Source organism: Rhamphochromis longiceps, linkage group LG3, assembly GCF_057381845.1.
Source record: "Rhamphochromis longiceps isolate RC_006_pf linkage group LG3, R_longiceps_female_GT1.1, whole genome shotgun sequence".
Classification (NCBI taxonomy): domain Eukaryota; kingdom Metazoa; phylum Chordata; class Actinopteri; order Cichliformes; family Cichlidae; genus Rhamphochromis; species Rhamphochromis longiceps.
In genome coordinates this window covers 14,899,140-14,920,051 of record NC_140559.1, presented here as the reverse complement: position 1 = coordinate 14,920,051, position 20,912 = coordinate 14,899,140, and the positions used below count along the sequence as shown (strand labels likewise).

Here is a 20,912-nt window from a genome sequence, read left to right as displayed (position 1 = left end):
CAAGGATCCACAGTGGACAAAGGGTCATAATCATATTTTGTGAAGCAATAACTTGTTGGATAACAGCTGAATGTGTACCTGCAGTGTCCTCGGACTGGAGAAAACAACATGTGAGTGTGTATCTGTAATTTTATTGGCTGATTGACTGAAGTTCATATCCTGATAGGTGACTTGACTCAGACTTGATGACAGCGTCCTTTCTGCAGGAATGAGAAAGACGAGGATTTAAACATGAGACAAATAATAAAAGATTCTAAACCGAAGACGTCTGCCAGCATGGAGCACAAACTGGGCGTCATCAGGACGCTACAACACAGAGCGAACACCATCCCCACAGACACAGCGGCCAGGAGGAACATCACGTCAAGAAGGCCCTGAGTAAATGTGGTTATCCCAGCTAGTGATGTGTCAGTCACGAAGGAAACTCTCAGAGCCGACTCTTTGACGTGAACGACACGAGCCGGCTCCTTATCGCGAGCCGTGGGTTTTTTTTCTCTCTCTCACTTTTTTCCGCTTCACTGAGCAGAGGGGGGAGGGGCGGTAGTGACACTCAGTAGCACAGGAACAGAGCGGGAGGGAGAGAGAGAGAGCAGGGACAACAACGTCACATTAGAAAGGTATAGTAATCATCCACAACTATTTTCAGTTGCAGATGATAAAGGATTCAGAAAGTTTATTCATGCAGGTCCATATGACAGAGAATGTGCATGTTCTTTTTGTTTTCATATTTTAATTTATATTTAATTGTGTTGTGGTTTGCAGTGTTTTGTGTTGTTTCACTTTAAATTTGTTTAAATGGAAAAAGCTGAAAATTTAAATAGTTAAAAGTTGAAATGTGACTAGTTAGTTTTTGTATTATATGATTTATTTATTACATTTTATGTGGAGTGAATAAATAAAAGTATATTTACGGTGGCCCCTACAGACAAAGCACGTACGAAACACAACAGAAGTGCTCCAGGATGCTGGGCGCAGTGTTGAGCTTTTGTTACCTAGAGGCTACACAATCCAGCAAGTACCAACAACCGGATTTGGTGTGTGTTAGTAACAGGTAAATGAACATATTTTTTAATATATATGAGTGCTTGTGTATAAATACACAAACAATACACACATGCTTTCATGCTTTCAATTGTGTAATTTAAGTGATCTAGTAGCTCTGTTTGGAAGTTCAGTTAAAGCTAGAAATGTGTTTTGGAGTTTGCACGTGCTTTGTGTCGTGGTCCTCGTGCCTCGCTGGCTCACTCTGTGTTTGGCAACATGTTTTGTTTGTTTTGTTTCCTTTGCGCTCTCTCTCCTCTGCTGGGGCGGTGCTCATTACGGGCTCCCGCCCCTGGCCCACGCACCTGTGCTCACCGTCACACCTGCAGCCGATCCCAGCTGATTTGGAGCACTATTTATGACGGCGGACCTGAACCTGTATCTGTGAGTTTGAGACGATCCCTAACCTGGACGTCTTTCTCTGTGTGTAATATATATCTATATTTTTCATGTAAGATAAGTTCTCTGCTAAACAATGTGAATGGGGACCATTTATAATTGAATTATAGTATATAATTACATAATTATTAAGGAAAATTTATTTTTCCATGTAAAATGTTTAATCTAATGAGCTCTGGGGGGTTTGACACACTTTATACCTATTTTTTTGTTCCAAAACAGCAAAGCTGCAACCAGAATAAGATCTAGAAGACCCAGAGAACCCAGAGCAGCTACAGGTGAGATGATGGAGGAGGACGATGTAGAAGAAGGGGAATTGAGATTGATAGTTGTTGTTGGTGGTGGTTTGGTGGCACTTGGTGAAATGGTGGTGGTGTCATAGACATCTGCAGGAGAGATGATAAAACTGGGTCATTGAATTTATTATAAGCTCAGCAGGTTTGCTTTAAACAGGAAGTGATGTCAGTGTTCTGACCTCTGACCCTCAGAAAGCTCTGAGGAGATGATCCAAACTCATCAGTAGCACACCAATACAGACCTTCATCAGACTGCTGCACGTTAATGGTGATGTTTTTCTCTGATTTAGGTCCAACAGGACGTCCATTAAAGTAGAAATAAGCTGCAGCTGTGCCACCAATTTTCTTTTTACAGCGTAGCGTGACATCACTTCCTGTCCTCACAGGAAGTGCAGGGACCTCCAAAATCACTTCTTTATCTGAGGAAAAGACCCACAGAGTGATGTAGAGGTGGTATAACAGTCTGCTGTTAGTCTGATGAAATGAATGACTTCATTACCTGATACAGTGATGTTGACTTCTTCACTCTTCTCTCCAGCTTCACCTTCACACCAGTAAACTCCACTGATTGGCTCGCTTTGCTTATCAAGCAAACAGGATGAACCATTTATCTTCCCAAAGCCCTGCCCACCTGCTCCACATGACTCAGTCCCACTTCCTGTGTCCCTCTTCACCGTCCATCCATCAGAGCCCAGCTGACCGTCACATGTCAGAGACACTGAGGCTGCTGTGAAGAACTGCTGAAGGTTTGGACTGACGCTCAGAGAGACTGGAGGACAGACGGACAGTTTCTATCAGTGTTTACACTCAGTGTTTGTCCTGGACCATGGTGCACTTCATCTACTCACCTGCACAAACAGTCAGTGCAGACAGCAGCAGCACACACACACCTGCAACAGGAGGTCAGAGGTCATTTAAAGAAAGACTGAGGCTGCACAGTTTTTTTTTTGTTGTTGTTTTTTTTCTCTCAGGAAACTTTTTAATCTCCTGAAGTATCTGCCACAATCTAAGGAGCTTGGAAAGAAAAGCGTCTGGACTTCTTTAAGTTGCTTGAAGACGTTTCACCTCTCATCTGAGAAGCTTCTTCAGTTCTAGGATCAAACGGTGAAGAGACCCACATTTAAGCTCTGTGGGAGTTTCCCACTGAGAGGGACAATGGACCCCCTGATGATCCTCTACCTAATCACATGAGCCAAGGTGTGGTAATGGGTGTGGGTCACAATCAGCCAGGGTTATACTGCTACTACTTTGTACTTTCTTACTTTGAGTACATTTCATAGTCTGTACTTTTTTTTACTTTTACTTGAGTTAATAAGTTGAATCAGTACTTCATCTTTTACTGGAGTATTTTTGAACAGTAGTATTTGTACTTCTACTTAATTATGGAAGGTCTGTATTTTTGCCAGATCTGTGAGCCACGCAGATTAAACTACACAAACACCACCGTGCACTGGAACAGGAACAGGAAGTTATAAAATACCACCGAGACAGCAACGCAGGTTAGCCTGTCTTTTCCTGTTTTCTATACATTTTTTGATCAGATGGCAATCAACGGTAAACATCACAGTGCACAGCATTGTAAACAATGGAGAAGGAACTGTGCATGGATGAGCTTTCATTCATGTGCAGAGAAGAAAGTGTGGGACTAAGAAGCCACCCTTCAAAAGCACAGTTTTTATTTTCAGATTTGCGGCCTGTTTCAGTCCCACACTGCTGCTGTTTAAAGGTCATCATGTCAATGGGAATGGGAACTTTAACAGTCAAAACCGTCTGTGGTTGTTTGAATACACTCAGTCCTCTTAATGGAAAATTGGCTGTGAATAGAGGAAGTGAAGACTAGATAAAAGAAGGGACGCAGTCAGAGGACCCTGTGCTTCATGCAGTCAGAGGCTGTGGTTTCCTGACTGAAGAGATGTTTGATGAAAAGAGGTCAAGTCTCTTTTGTTCTTTTGGTCTTCATGTTACTGACACTTAGCTGGGCAGAAGGTTTAATCGCTGACTTAGTCCAGACTATATGGTGACTTTCCTGCAGGATTCCAGGTTAAACTGCTGAGAGTCTGAACCTCTGAGAGGTTTGCAGTGATGATGAGATCGATTTAAACCGAAAAACTTTCATCATGCATGTTTGAAACCATTTTCTATCACTCTTCATACATTTCAGTTAAAACTGTGAGCTCCATTATTCAACATTAACATCACTTCTTGGTTCCTGCCCAACTTCACAGCCACCAATCAAATGAAACCAGAAAGACATAAGAAGGAGAATGAACTGTTCCTCTCGCCTTGACGAAACTTTTCAGAATTTTTACATGAACTTTAAAGTCAGTAGCTGCGAGCTTGTAACTGCTGAAAGGTTGTTTTCCTGCCATATTGTTTGTTGGAGCTGTGATAAATAAATCGATGATTTTAGTGTTTGACTCACCGAGGAGCAGAGAGACCGGTGCAGTCTTCATGTTGTCTGGATGACGACTGAACGTCAGTCTGAGCAGCAGAGAGATGCCTTCAGCTTCAGCACTTCCCCGTTAACAGTCTTCAGTACGTCACGCTGCTGCTCCATCACAAAGAGGCAGAGCAGCTTCTCCAGCAAACGTCAGTGAATGAGATGTTCCGTTGGGTAATTCAGGTCCGAATCTATAATCCTTTTAAAAAACAAATTCCCTTTTCCTACAAAATGTTAATTGAACTCACATGTAGTTATAAGGAAAAACAGACTGTATGTGTCCAAGTCCAAACTATAAATGTATATCATCACTTTAGCTCCATCTTTGTAGAAGTAGTCGGTTTAAATCTGGTTTTACTATCTTAGAAAACATTATGAGTTGCAGCACTTTATAATAACTAAGAAGCTGTAAAATTAAAGGTGTTGAGGTGGCAGGCAGGATGTAGGACCCAAACGCAGGACTCAGAGACAGAATGATTAACTAAAGTGGCAGCTTTATTGCTGGAGAACATTCAAATAGAAATAGAAGAAAACAAAACTAGAAACTCAAAACTTAAGCCCAAACTAGAAACCCGGGAAACTAGAAAATCAAACCAGGAAAGAGTGAACCAGAAGCACATAGAAAACAAAACACAGTACAGTGAGGGTACAACACAACAACTAACAGAGAAACACAGGGCTTAAATACACAAGCAGGACTACGAGAAGATGGGGAATAGGTGGTAACACATCTGGGACAAATCAGGCCTAATGACAGAAGGGAAACAAAACCAAGCACACTGCACACAGGACAGGGACTATCAAAATAAAACAGGAAACACATGAGGCACATACTTGATACTGAACAGAGGGAACACAGAGCACAGGGACAGGATTGACAAACTGCAACATGAGACACGACTGAACAAGAAAATCAGCATGAAGACAGAACTAAACCTTGAGTAAACATGAGGGCTACAGGAAGAAAACCCAAGTAGATTAGATTAGATTAGATGAAACTTTATTAATCCCTCGGGTGGGTTCCTCCAGGAAATTCAGTTTCCAGTAGCAAAGCACCGAAAGAAGTTGCATGTTACAGATACATTAAGGGGAATGAGAGTAAGGATATAAGCATAAATACACCACATATACACATATATAGATACAGAATATACAATATGGATAAATAGGATTGCTCATTTGAGTGAGTATATTGCACAGTGGTTATTTCACGGTCAAATATAAGAAAAAAAGACAAAACAAAAAAAACAAATATTGCAAATATTGCACCGTGTAGAAAAGCCCCTACCGCTTAGTTGTTCCCCCCTCCTTTGTCCCCCTGTCTCCCCTCCCTCTCCCCTCCAGAGAGGAGTTAAACAGTCTGATGGCGTGTGGGACAAAGGAGTTTTTAAGTCTGTTGGTTTTTGACTTTGGGAGAAGCAGCCTGTCGCTGAATAGGCTCCTCTGATTGTTTACGACCGTGTGCAGAGGATGCCCGGCATTGTTCATAATGTCCATCAGTTTCTTTAGTGTCCTTTTCTCTGCCACTGTCACCAGAGTGTCCAGCTTCATGCCGACCACAGAGCCAGCCTTCCTGATTAGTTTCTCCAGTCTGGATGAGTCCCTCTTTGCTGTGCTGCTCCCCCAGCACACCACAGCATAGAAAAGTACTCCTGCGACCACTGACTGGTAAAACATCCTCAGGAGCTTCCTGCAGATGTTGAAAGACCTCAGCCTCCTGAGGAAGTACAGTTGGCTTTGGCCTTTTTTATACAGGTGCTCTGTGTTGCATGACCAGTCCAGTTTGTTGTCCACCCACAACCCGAGGTACTTGTATGTGTTGACCTCCTCTCCCTCTATCTGAACTGGCAGTGACTAGAAATCACAAAACAAGAACTAGAGAGCTAGAAACACAGAATCATGAATCAAAATGATAAACCATGATGGAATTAACCCTTTAAGTCCTACCATAGAACCAAGTCCGCCAGAGCTTATATTATATTTTTACATGGTGTGGAGCCATTTTTGGGAGCATTTCAAGTTGCTATACATCAATACAACCATTATAGCCCAGATTTTAATAATATGTATTCATTAAGTGCATAGTAATTACATAAATTGCAAAAAAGTGCAATAAACTACAAAAAAATTGAAAATCGTTTTTGTTTTTTTTAACATATATTTCTAGTTAGAGAAATTTAAGAGGCTTATCCCTCAAAACTGTAAATACAAAAAAGTTGCACAAAATAGTTTCCTACCACAGGAAATTTATTTTGAGTGTCTTCATAGTTTTATTTTTAAAATACACCAATTTATATATACTGCAGGAAAAACGAAAATAAATATTATACTGCAAATTTGCAAAAAAGCAGCATATGCATCAAAATAAACTATTTCCAGCAGTGCAATATGAGTCCTAATCATCCCAGAAACGACACATAAATTCATAAAGTCAAAGATAACTTTTAAAAGCACCAGTATAGGCCCTGAGGCCCTGATGGTAAAAAAGACTACATTTCCGCGAAAATGACGTCACTTCCGGTTTCGGGCAGGTAATGGCGGACATGCAAAAGTTCGCCCTGACGTCTATTCCAACATACGAAGTGTTACAAACAGCTGATCAGATCGGCAAAGCGTGTTTCTGGAATATTATGTTTGTGTTGCTGCAAGTGCTTTTTATGCAGTTTTTGCAAAGCTATATGTGGAAGGAAACCGTGACCGAGGACAAGCTGATGGCATAAGATGTAAGTACAACTCCTCCGGTTTCATATGCAAAAAAAATTATTGCGCTAGCTTACGTGGTTGCAGAGCTACCGGGATTTAAAAATAGTTACGCAAAACAGAGCGTGCCCGCTCCAACCGGCTCTAAAGGGTTAATGATTAATAATAACACAAAACCAAACCTTGATGTTTAAATGGAACCAGTTTTTGTACAGCCATCACCTTGGAAATAAACATTTTGTTATAGTTGTTATGTTATATAAACAGTCTGATAAAGTCTGATAGGAGCAGGCTGCACAACCCCTGGCCCTGTGTCTCCATGGTGATCAGGGTGGAGCAGAAGGAGGCTGTGTCCTGGAGGAATGCAGGGGCGGAGGCAGAGGATCAGGAGGCAGGGCTGAGACTGTGCTTCTCAGTGAAAGCTATATATATACAGTGGGGCAAAAAAGTATTTAGTCAGCCACCGATTGTGCAAGTTCCCCCACTTAAAATGATGACAGAGGTCAGTAATTTGCACCAGAGGTACACTTCAACTGTGAGAGACAGAATGTGAAAAAAAAATCCAATTCCTATCCCTCACTCATGTCTGTCCCGTCTGTAACATCTGAAAATAAAATATAATAAATAATAAAAACAAAGATCGACCAAATGGACCAATACGGCAATGCCACGATGATCCATTTGGCAAAGTAAATCCATTGGGTATCCTTGTTGGTCTTCAGACAACAATTCTGACGGCTAAAGAAGCAAATGGGACAGGCAAAAAGAAAAAAGAAAAAGAAAAACATTGTTGTGAATTTTAGCACTACGGTTAGCATTTACAGGATATTGTTTTGTAGTGATATTATACAGGAAAACTGTTACTCAATAAGGCCCATTTACTAGTTGTCTTTCTCTTTCTCTGTGACCCAAAAATTAATGTGTAAGAATCACAGGCTGGTACCCCAAGGTTGAACATACCACAGAGACCACCTCCTTATTCCCATCCTCCCTTCTTTATCTCTTAGAAAAAGAGCTTGTTAAAGGCCAGGTGGTTCGTTTCAGAATTCACTAATGAAAGAACTCTGTATTCTATGTCTAGGAGTGTATTTTCTCTTGCTGTGTCAACTCAAGATTTATGGTGTGAAAGTAGATGCTAAGGTTGGAGGGAAAACACCAACAAATCACTCTTTTACCTATCACTCCCTTGCAGAAGATGTTTATGTGAAGACCATCTGGTTTTTGTGTCAGAACTCGGGATGTAGGAGACCTCTGTATAAGATTTATTGGTCTTGTGAATGCATCTTTATTGCCCTTGCTGAACAAAGGATTCCAACTGTCAGGACACCACCCCACCCAGTGGGCAGGGTCTGAAACTGAAACTTGTTTTCTGCCTATAAAACTGCTGCACAAAAGAATAAACTTTGAGTTAGTTTGGAATGACAATCTAGAACAGTCTCCGCGTCTTCTTGTTCTTCCAAACTGCTCCCGGTACTCCGGCCGGTACCGTGATTAACCGTTGATCATGCATGAGAATATTTTAATTTGGTTATATGTTAAAGGATGAACTCTGCTTATCGGTGCCCACGCCTCAGGAGGAAACCCGATCCACGGATGACGGAGATTTCTTTCAAACATGTTCCAGTATGTTGAGCTAAAACCACAGTAGACACTGGTAGAGACCTCAAATCATTGTTACTGAGGAATTCTGCCTTAAACAGTAAAGTGTTCTTTAACAGTGTGTGTGTGTGTGTGTGTGTGTGTGTGTGTGTGGGTTACCATCATTACCATCATCGTCTGATAAAGTCTGATAGGAGCAGGCTGCACATACATTGTTTATACATATACATATACATACTTTATTCTTTAGTGTGTGTGTGTGTGTGTGTGTGTGCTGCAGGTTGTCTGGTGGGTGTGGTGCAGTTCACCATGGTGAGAGAGAGATTCCTCCAATCAGATTTCCCCTCCTACCAACACCTGGACCAGGACAGGTTCATCACACACAAACACTGCAGGTACACACACACACAACCTGCAGCATGCTGACTGCTCATTGGTCCATTCTCTGTGATGTAAGAGGGCATCTGATTGGTTCAGGATGTGAGCTTCCTTCCTGGTTGTAAACATTACAAGTTAAATAAAGCTGGGTTCAATTCACAGGGTTTACCTGCAGTTCTCTCTGGACCACCTGCACATCCTGAGTCCATCTGTTGCCATGGAGACACACTTGAGACACAAGGGGGAGGAGCCAGGAGGGGATGTCACTGCCAGGAAGCAGACAGTGGAAGAAGAAGAAGAGACTGCTGGGAGTAAGAGGAGGAGAAGAGAAGAAGAAGAAGCAGACTCCGGCAACCCCTGGCCCTGTGTCTCCATGGTGATCAAGGTGGAGCAGAAGGAGGGTGTGTCCTGGAGGAATACAGGGGCGGAGGCAGAGGATCAGGAGGCAGGGCTCAGACTGTGCTTCTCAGTGAAAGCTATATATATATACATATATATACACACATATATATATATATATACATATATATACATATATATATATACATATATATACATATATATATATACGTGACTCAATGCCCCACAGCTGGATACTGGAATGCCTAGAATTGTACAAGATCAATGGGACCCTAAGAGCCTTCATCAGGAACTCAATGGGGATGTGGCGTACAACACTAGAGGCCAACTCCAAGCCCATAGCACAAGTCACCATCAAGTGCGGGATCTACCAAGGAGATGCTCTGTCCCCACTGCTGTTCTGCATAGGCCTGAACCCCCTCAGTGAGATCATTAACAAGACTGGCTACGGATACTGACTACGGAACGGAGCAGTTGTCAGCCACTTCCTGTACATGGATGACATCAAGCTGTACACCAAGAGTGAACGAGACATCGATTCACTGATCCACACTACCAGGTGTTACGTCTGGTTCAGTTTGGGTAAGAAGGAAAAACAGCCGAGTCCGTGTAGGTGACAAAAATAGTGATTTTATTACACACTTCTAAGACAGAAGCATGGGAAGACAAGCGTACAGCCACAGATCTCCAAAGAGTGGACAGCTCCCCATCCTTATATAACCCATGATAACGTCACACAGTCAGACCTTACTGGAAATGATAACAGTTTGGGCCTGTTCAGAGAGTTTACCTAATATGGACATCAACTGCTAGTTTTAGAGAAAAACAAGTGTGTATTACATTCGTGCCTTTTGTGAAAGTATATCTATCAGAAAACTGTCCTCAGACGACCCTCCTATTCTTACTAAGTGTGTGTGTACACATGCATGTGTTATATAAGAACGTGCATGTACTTTAAAGGCCTGTGTACGTGCAGAACTGAACATAGAACTAAGGCAGGGTCCAGCAGGACCCACAGGCTTCTGAGTGGTTACAGAACTGTGAAACAGCTTTAAGCAAATAACATGCATAGTCCAGAACAACAATAGACTGATTAAAGTACTGATAATCTGTGTAAATTAATGTTAACATAGATGTGGTTCAAAGATTATTCTGTCAACTGGTTCAACAATGGTAAATGATTAATGATTGCTACTTCTGATTATAACTGTGATCATAAGAATACAAAATAAAATATCTCCTGGTCACATTCCTCCTCTTTGGGCTGGCTTGCCAGCCCAACTCACACCAGGATTTGTCTCCAAACCAAACAAACACGTTATGACACTTATCAACCCCAACACCTCCGTTGTTTTCCAATTTTCCCACAACCCAGCTGTTCTTTTAGCTTCAGACTCGAGTTTCAGCCTGTCACGCTTCAGGCCCCTTTACCACCTCCTCTTGGAGTGAAGAAACGCCCTCGGATTCTTCTTTCTTCGACTTCCGGGGTTAGACCACCCTTCAGTCGTTACACAGATCTGGGGATTATTCTGCCCCACTTTCAAACAAAGATCTGTGTGTTTGTTGTCCGTTGTCACCGCCGTGTCCCCCTTTTTGCCAAAAGCCTCTCGAACCTCGTTGGTCTCTGGTGTTCCTAGTTTTCGTCAACCCCTTCCTGGTTATCGCTGTGGTTATGGGATCCATCTTCTCAAGGAGCCCCAAGGCCATAACACTTGACCCCAGTTGCTGTGAAGGGTCCCCATATCTCCGTGTCCCCGTCTGGTGTCTGTTCCCTTCTCTGCAAGAGACAGAAAGCCAACACCTCTCCTGCGCTGGCTCTCCTAACCTAATGTTGTTGACTTTGTTTATTCCAATCCTATGCCATGCTTATGTGTGTAAGCGTGCATGCACTTAACCCTCTGCACGTGAAGTCAATAGCTCCAATATATCAATCCGATCCGTTGTCGGATGAAGCTTTTGACCTTCACAGACTAAGTGCCAGCTCCTTATAAGCACATTTGCAATGTGTGTATAAAAATGAACACCAGACCTCAAACAAATTGGGCATTCTTAATTCTAACTTGAGTGTAGTACTCAGTTTCTGATCATCTAATTATGCTTCTCACTCGTTCCCTAAATTGTCTAGAAACCTTTAATTTTGCCATACCTAAATTATTAAAACACAAACCAAATCATAGACCCCCTTTATAGCTTTTGCCTTTATGAGCACACTTCAATAATGAGCAACAACCTGCAATCTGTACCAAAATATCTCCCGCCAACCTGTAACCCTGTGTAAAACATTAGTCAGCAGTTACCTGTTAAGCTCCTTTAACTCCCAATTCAGCTAAAAAGCAAACCTGTTAAATCAAACAGCTTATTTACAACCACCTGCAAATCATAAGAGTAATAAGAGATTCAGCACAACAGACAAGTATCATGTTCAGGATTTCTCTGATCATTAAATCACTATTATTGCCACAATTTGTTTTATTCACCCTTTGGGCAATGTTACTCCAAGAGAGAGAGCCCCCAATGGCCAGTTAGTGAGCTCTAGGTTAAACTGTCCCCAAATTAGTTATTTGTTATTATTACTTGTTTTCATGTCACTTGTCTGTTTTCTACTGCACCCTTCTCACCAAAGCAAAGCAAACATTAGCAGCACATTGACCGTAGTCAGGCATCCACATTCCAGAGGTGCTATAAAAAGATTTCCTGTCAGAGGAGGAGTGTAAATGTTAACGCTGCGCAGTTACCTCTGTAAACAACACAAGACACAAAAATGGCATTTACAGGTTCACTCATCCTCGAATATTTTGTCATCCTTCTACTCCTGTAAAAAGAAACACACATAAATTCATCCACCCTTTTATCCTATCTAGGTGGAGGTGGTTAACCTTGAGTCATGGTCAAGTCTTGTCATCTTTTACCAGTCAGTCCGTTTGTTTTTATTTCCAGTCTTTCATCCATTCATCCTTCCATTCCTCCATTCTTACTTTCTTTGCTGATTGTGGAAACCATCGCCGCATTTAGATTTCCGCCCTCAGCAAAATGACGTCATCTCAAAAAGAAAACAAGAACTTGGGTTTGGACTACCTCGCTGAATCCTTTTTTAGACAGGGACTCTCATCTCTAATTGTCCTCACAAGTGTTTCCTCCAGAACCCATTTCAATGCGGAGAAACTCACTTACAACAATTTTCTCGCCGACGTGTAATGCTTGTAATTTCCGATGTGCAGATCTGCTTAAAGAAAAGATTCACAAACAAAAATCAGTGCACTGTTCAAAATATAAAACAAAATAAAATGAAAGATAACAAAAACAAAAATACCAACGCCCGGGTCTTAGGACTTGTCACTGAATATTCCTCCCATCAATAAAAATACCCACCTAAACCTACACAGAGTCAAATCAACACCACCTCAACCTTTTCATATTCCTAAACCTATATGTTTTGCGTTCGTGAAACAAAATTGAACCGTTTCCATATTGAGTCATTTGAGCTCTTGAAATGTTTTAATTCTCTTAATTCTGCCAGTTTATTTCAACACTTATTCAATGACTTTTATTCCACTGCTACTTGGTCACTCAAATTTTACCTGTTCAAATTGCCTAGGGTTCAACAAAGTCTAGATCCCCGTTATCATGAAACTTGAACGGGTGTACGATGATTTACTTACAGTAATTTAGAATCATCACTCAACCTAGCTCTACTACTGGCACTGCGTGACTTTTCTCACCCTGGAAACCAGAATTTACTACAGAACTTTAATACCTCAGGCAATCGTGTTCAAGGGCTGCCCCCCCTTTCTCTTCTTCTTTGTCCGTGTGTTCCTCCTTTTATTAAATCTCCATCACAATGATGTGGCGCTCTGAAATAAGACTCACACTGTTAATTCATCGTTTTCACTCTGCACCACTGCTCAGGCTGTTTTCTTTTCTTTTTAGTGTACAGTAAACAATTCAGTCGAGGCCTTAAGCCCCAAATATCTCGCACAGGCATCGTTTTCATAACCAAACCGCTCCGGACTCTGCTCCCCAAACCACACAAATGCCCTCTGGGCTTATTATTATAACAGATTCTGTATTTGAATTTGTTGTGTGCAGCATTGAGCCTTTGTCAGTAAAGCATTCTTCATTGCAGCAGCTGGAGCATTGTGTGTCACTTCTTAGTGAATTAAATCAACATTTTGATTTTGGTGCATGGGTGTGTATCAGTTTTCACTCCCTCAACGAGTGCATAAGTGTTCATGTGTGTGTTTCTCTTCATTCTAAGTCGGCGCATGCAGAAGTGTGTGTTTGTGTGTTGGTGTATGTTTGTGTTCATCACCTTCCTGTTCTGTAGTTTAGGTAAACCAGCAGCCTGAAGCATGCCCTAGGGTCCTGCCCTCCTCTTTGGGTCTGTTTGCATCCGTTGTTGCAGCTGCCTGCATCTTCTCCTTGTAACTTGACCCTTTTGCTTCTGTAGCTCTTTCAGGGTTTACTCCTGCTGTTGGAGCTTTGCGTCAAGTCTGACGACCTCCTGCTCCAGCAAGCTTCCGCCTGATTTCAAGTCCTGTACGTGAAACTCCAAGTCTGACTGATGAGTTCAATTAGCAGCCAGCTCCTCCGGAGCCATGCTCAATTTCTGGCAAAAACCTCAGAGTCTTTTCCTTCCACGTCAGATCAGAGTCTATTTATGTTGTCCTTACTTTACTCCACGGCCTTCTGCAGCTCTGCTGTTCGGCTCTTCTCAGAGGTCAGCATTCTTTTGCTCACCCTCCCTTTTCCTCCGGGCTTAATGCGCGTCTCGTCACAGCTCTGTCAGCTGACGCAGTCTGGGAATTTCCCCCGTGTAGTGAAACGGGCTTTAGGTTTAGTGCTCTCCGTCTCTGCTGCATGAGATCGCTTTTTTGCAGCACTGTTGACATCCTCAAGTTGTTGTTGTGAGTCCAGCTGCTGTGGCCTTCAGGGGTCAAAGGGTCAAAGATGGTCGCGGAGAGGGCAACGATGGTAGAGGGGAGGGTAGGAGTCCAGGTCAGCTTCGGCTTTCAGAAAAAACAAAAACAAAACAAAACAGGCGAACAGGAAAATGATGTTGTGTTGGCTGTGTTGTGTTGGCTGTGTTGTGTTGGCTGTGTTATCCAGAGAGGGGAGAAACAACGAGGTCTCCTCTCCCCCCTTTTTTGTTTTTTCTCACCATATAATCAACTTATAACCCCCCAAGTTGACAGGACAACACAGGTACGTGTTAAAATTCTTAAGATCCTATTTAGAAACCTAAAAAGGAATTTTCTACCATTCAGTAGTCATTTGTCTTAAACACTCAACAAAAACATGTCCCAATTCGACCCTTTTAACCACTAAATTTGTCGTGTCCTCACTTAATCATCAGACCAGTATCTTTTCTTTTGAAGTTAAGTTGTTGTCCTGCAACCCAGAGAGTGTATTTGTCAGTAGTGTATAAACTATATCATTTAAAAACAGGTGTATTTTAGGTGTCGCTACTTTAACCTTGCATGTACGTGCACATGTATGTAAGCTGTTTCTTCATTGCATGTATGGGTGCGTCTGTATATGGGTTAATTTAACTTATTTTTTTCAAATGAGGCATTTCTCTAACACGCACATGTGTCTGTTCCTCACACTTCTCATACCTTTCTCTGGTTGTGTGTGGTTTTATGTGTTTCAGTCATTTACCAGGAACATCTGTTCCTTTTCTCCATGTCTTCCGCCAGAGGTTAACACTGGTGAGATTCAGGGACACAGCACCCAGAGCAGTTCAGCGAGAATCAGAATCAGAATCAGAATACTTTATTGATCCCTGGGGGAAATTATTTTTTGTTACAGTGCTCCATTTTAAACCAACATTAAGACAAGACAGACAATACGCTAACTAAGAATAGTACAATATATACATATATATACATACATACATACATACATACATACATACATACATAAGTCACTTATAATAAATATTTGGAAAAGAAACATGTGTAGTTGTAGCAGCAAACAGTGTGTTAAGTGGATGCGTTGTACAGGGAGATGGCCACAGGCAGGAATGATTTCCTGTGTCGTTCAGTGGTGCTTTTCGGTAATCTCAGTCTCTCACTGAACGTTTTCTCACTGAGAAAAACCTGCCTAAAACTACATTCTCTCTTTTTTTTTTTTTTTTTTTTTTTTTTTTTTTTTCCGGGAGGGGTGGGGACAACTCTGGTGTCCAGCCGTGAATTTTTAGCCAAAGCTTGGCCTGTCTTCTGCTGCCGTACTCAGGTTTCCAGGTTAAGAAAAAACACCTGTATGAAGACACTAAACATACATTTAGTATTTGTATAAACATAACTGCCTAAATTATTGAACTCTTGAGGAGGGTTGATTTCAGAATCAGAATCAGAATCAGAATCAGAAACTTTATTGTCATTGTCATGAGAACAACGAAATTAAGAATGGTCCCCGATCATTGCATCATCCCTAGCAATATCAAAATATAAACAAAACAATAAAATTCAATAAATAAAATAGATAGAATACTTAAAATACTAAGTATTCCCACACACATGCTTCAGACCGTGCATAGATTAACACAAGAGTGGCGTGATGGACATTTTTGTAGTATTCAGATGTGTTATTGCAGTTGGATAACAACTGTGTTTGAGTCTATTAGTCCTTGCTCTGATTGCCCTGTACCGTCTGCCTGAGGGCAACAGTTCGAACAGGGAGTGGCCAGGATGTGAGGTGTCTTTTATGATGTTTTGGGCCTTTTTTAAAACCGTGGGCGTTGTTTAACTCTTTACTAACTTTAAACCCCACCATAACAATTTCTCACTCACAAACTTCTATGCATCCATTTAAACATGCGAAGCCAGCACAAATTCACACTCATACCCCTACAGCAAAGCTTTAACATAACCACAATCCAACTCCTCCCTTAAACGGGAGAAATCACCCTGAATCAACCAACTCTATATAAAACGTCAAACAAAGATAAACCACAAACATTTCTACACTTCTGTGTCTTCCACGCAGCACACTAGGCCGAAAAACACCGATTACTCACAGTCTATTGAATTTATACTTAACATCACAACAAAAGAAAAACCTGCTCTTTTCACAACTCTCACAGCTAAAGTCACCAACTCCAAAACCACAGAATTAAATCAATATAGTCAAAACTCTTACCCAGAGCCCCTGAAATAATAAAAAATCACCAAACACTCGGTTACTCTTTTCACTCGCTCCTTCTCACTCCCTTATTCCTCATACAGCATACACGCTCGCTCCCGCGGACCCACTCGGCCCCACGGGCTCACTCGGCCCCCACCTTTTTTCTCTCACAGAGACAGAGAGAGAGAGACCCTTTTCCTTTTTTCTCCAGCACACATACACACACAGAATCCCATCTGAGAGAAAGAGGGTGAGAAGAGAAAAGAGTTTGTAGAGAGGAAGGTATTAGCAGGAGTTTCAGATTTAACAGATTTATAAAACTTATTTACACACACAGGTAATTTATAATCTATATACACACGGGCCCGCATAGACGTCATATGCCAGAAGAGGTTACACCTAACTTTTTGACTAATTTAAAAGCACCTATAGCCCAGGCCCAGCCTTGCTGGTCAATTAACGTTTCAAGTACGCCGCCTTGAAAACGGTCAGATTCCTAAGTTCTAATTAATTTATAACCGTTTCCCGCAGCTGGAAAGGAGCTCCACCTCTGGCGCTAGTATCAAACCCACGCCTTCAGCTTTACTTAAAGCTCTCAGGCCAACGATGTTGTGTGGTCCCGGCCGAGTCTAACTCTGTCGACCAATGAATGCAGTAAGGCAATCAACCATTGAATGCCTAGCCTGTTTAGGGAGTTCGAATCCCCACGGAAGGCCAAATCCGGGCAAAAGCCTAAACGCGCGTCCGCGATTAGGAGTCGCCGCCACGGCGCTGAACAAAACTGCATTCTTAGGGATCCCCGTCCCCAGTCCTAAACGAATTTACTTAATATATTATAAGCGTCACTGTGAGGTCGCCGCCTCCAGTTAAATTATCTGACGCCCAAGACCCAGTCTCTGCTACCCAATTAAAACCAAATGCCCTACACTACCCAGGTGACTGCTGGCATCCAGCCACCCACATCGGTTTCCACACACCTTAAACCGTATTATTTGTTTCCACACACCTTAAACCGTATTATTTCAACCTCATATAACCTCTTAAACCTCTTAAAATTCGCTCCCACAATGAACAGCAATAAATTTTATCAGTCAAATGTTCCCCAAACTTTAAACACAAATTACCCAAAAAAAATCACTATGGACAAACACCAGAAACCCAGACTGAGTGAATATTATTTAATTAAATTTAGTTTTAACTTCCAATATAGCGCCTTTGGATAAAAATCAACAGGTGGCACTCACCTTTCTTATGTCGCCTGGCGTCACTCAGATAGGCTGCTGGCCTTCGCCCCTGTTTGTCACCCACACGATAGCTGCAAGCTCCCTTCTCCCCCAACCGGAGTTTCGGCACCAAGTTGTTACGTCTGGTTCAGTTTGGGTAAGAAGGAAAAACAGCCGAGTCCGTGTAGGTGACAAAAATAGTGATTTTATTACACACTTCTAAGACAGAAGCATGGGAAGACAAGCGTACAGCCACAGATCTCCAAAGAGTGGACAGCTCCCCATCCTTATATAACCCATGATAACGTCACACAGTCAGACCTTACTGGAAATGATAACAGTTTGGGCCTGTTCAGAGAGTTTACCTAATATGGACATCAACTGCTAGTTTTAGAGAAAAACAAGTGTGTATTACATTCGTGCCTTTTGTGAAAGTATATCTATCAGAAAACTGTCCTCAGACGACCCTCCTATTCTTACTAAGTGTGTGTGTACACATGCATGTGTTATATAAGAACGTGCATGTACTTTAAAGGCCTGTGTACGTGCAGAACTGAACATAGAACTAAGGCAGGGTCCAGCAGGACCCACAGGCTTCTGAGTGGTTACAGAACTGTGAAACAGCTTTAAGCAAATAACATGCATAGTCCAGAACAACAATAGACTGATTAAAGTACTGATAATCTGTGTAAATTAATGTTAACATAGATGTGGTTCAAAGATTATTCTGTCAACTGGTTCAACAATGGTAAATGATTAATGATTGCTACTTCTGATTATAACTGTGATCATAAGAATACAAAATAAAATATCTCCTGGTCACACAGGCTATACAGCAATGACATTGGAATGTCATTCGGACTGGAGAAGTGTAGTCGGATGGTAACAAAGAGAGGGAAGGTAGTCAGAACTGAGGGGATTGAACTACCAGAAGGCAACATTGCAGACATAGGGGACAGTTACAAGTACCTGGGGATCCCGCAGGCAAATGGGAACCATGAAGAGGCCGCTAGAAAGGCTGCAACCACCAAGTACCTGCAGAGGGTCAGGCAAGTCCTGAGGAGTCAGCTGAATGGTAAGAACAAGATCCGGGCCATCAATATGTATGCCCTGCCCGTGATCAGGTACCCTGCTGGGGTAATAGGCTGGCCAAAGGAGGAGATAGAAGCCACTGACATAAAGACAAGAAAGCTCCTTACCATGCATGGAGGGTTTCACCCCAAGTCCAGCACCCTGAGGCTGTACGCTAAGCGGAAGGAAGGGGGCCGGGGACTAGTGAGTGTCAGCACCACAGTCCAGGATGAGACAACAAAAATCCAAGAATACATTGGGAAGATGGCCCCAACTGACCGAGTGCTCAGTGAATACCTCAGGCAGCAGAAACCCAAGAAAGAGGAGGGAGACGAGGAACCATCATGGAAGGACAGGCCCCTTCACGGTATGTACCACCGGCAGATAGAGGACGTGGCTGATATCCAGAAATCCTACCAGTGGCTGGACAAAGCTGGACTGAAAGACAGCACAGAGGCACTAATCATGGCAGCACAAGAACAAGCTCTGAGCACAAGATCCATAGAGGCTGGGGTCTATCACACCAGGCAAGACCCCAGGTGCAGGCTGTGTAAAGATGCCCCAGAGAAAATCCAGCACATAACAGCAGGGTGCAAGATGCTAGCAGGCAAGGCATACATGGAACGCCATAACCAAGTGGCCGGCATAGTGTACAGGAACATCTGTGCCGAGTATAACCTGGAAGTCCCGAGGTCAAAATGGGAGATGCCCCCAAGGGTGGTGGAGAATGACCGAGCTAAGATCCTGTGGGACTTCCAGATACAGACGGACAAAATGGTGGTGGCTAACCAACCGGACATAGTGGTGGTAGACAAACAGAAGAAGACGGCCGTAGTGATCGATGTAGCGGTTCCAAATGACAGCAATATCAGGAAGAAGGAACACGAGAAGCTGAAGAAATACCAAGGGCTCAGAGAAGAGCTCGAGAGGATGTGGAGGGTGAAGGTAACGGTGGTCCCCGTGGTAATCAGAGCACTAGGTGCGGTGGCTCCCAAGCTAGGCGAGTGGCTCCAGCAGATCCCGGGAACAACATCGGAGATCTCTGTCCAGAAGAGCGCAGTCCTGGGAACAGCTAAGATACTGCGCAGGACCCTCAAGCTCCCAGGCCTCTGGTAGAGGACCCGAGCTTGATATATATATATATATATATATATATACGTACATATATATACGTACATATATATACGTACATATATATATATATATATATATATATATATATATATATATATATATATATATATATATACGTACATATATATACGTACATATATATATATATATATATATATACATATATACGTACATATATATGAATGAATGAATGCTTTATTGGCCATATGCAGGTTGCCCCACAGAGGAATAGGACCCCTTCCCCCCCCCCCCCCCCCCCCCCCCCCCCCGACTTACACACACAACAACAAAGACATCACATGGGAATACAGTCGGAGATCGGCAGCATTGGGAGAATAACACTGAAAAAATTACACAACAATGGGAAGAGTACAAGAGGAAAAAAAGAGACCTCTTCACACGCTGGGCAACCTATGGGAGGACAGCATGAGAACAGGAAACAAAAAAAACTCCTCTGCACAGAGAGCACATTAATGTCCACATCACAACATCAGAGCACATGACAAGCCACAGGGGATGGATAGGGTGGTGGGGGTAATCCGAAGGAACACAGCAGTCGTCCTGCACCATGCTATCATTTCAGCGCGGCACACAGACCTGCTGTCTTCCCCCGCAGGAACAAGCATCGAAGGCGTTTGGAAGGGAGGGGGATGAGTGCGTGCTTATCAGTGTAAGTGTATGTGTGTGCGTGTCCAGAGTTCAGCGGAGACAGTGTCCTTCGGCCTATCAGGCTAAGTAAACAGTCCTCCAGCCGATCCAGGTGTCCTTCATGGGATGGGAAGAATAGTCATCACACAGTCGTTATCAGGGAGTTGTTTTGGTGGGCTCCAGCCTTGGGCCTGAGCAGCTGGCGCCATGGTATCCAAATGTAGAATATTGTTGATTTCTCCTTTATGCGAGCAGCAAATTTAGCACTCTGATACTGGGGCCTCGATTTCCCGTTGGAGCGCTGCGAGCCTCCCCATGATGGTATCAAGCTTCTGGTCCGTGGTGTTGTCAGTCTTTTGATTCTGAGACCCCACAGCTGCAGTGAGCCGTTCTGCGATGTTATCCAACTTCCGCTCAAGGGTGTTATTGTGAGCAGGCCCCTCTCTGATGTATCCCATCATACGCTCAATGGTGTTAGTTTGAGTCTTCACGGCAGCT

The 20,912-nt window shown here is 42.7% G+C and overlaps 1 protein-coding gene across 1 annotated transcript; it reads right to left on the bottom strand.

The window, feature by feature from the left end:
- Positions 1 to 1,605: 1,605 nt before the first annotated feature.
- LOC146673068 (uncharacterized) lies at positions 1,606 to 4,204 on the bottom strand. Its single transcript, XM_085400923.1, has 5 exons — positions 4,159 to 4,204; positions 2,585 to 2,626; positions 2,236 to 2,505; positions 1,916 to 2,155; positions 1,606 to 1,826 (listed from the first exon to the last, which is right to left on the bottom strand). Exons 1-5 carry the CDS (start codon positions 4,187 to 4,189, stop codon positions 1,606 to 1,608), a joined length of 804 nt encoding a protein of 267 aa, XP_085257049.1. The 5' UTR covers positions 4,190 to 4,204.
- Positions 4,205 to 20,912: the final 16,708 nt, after the last annotated feature.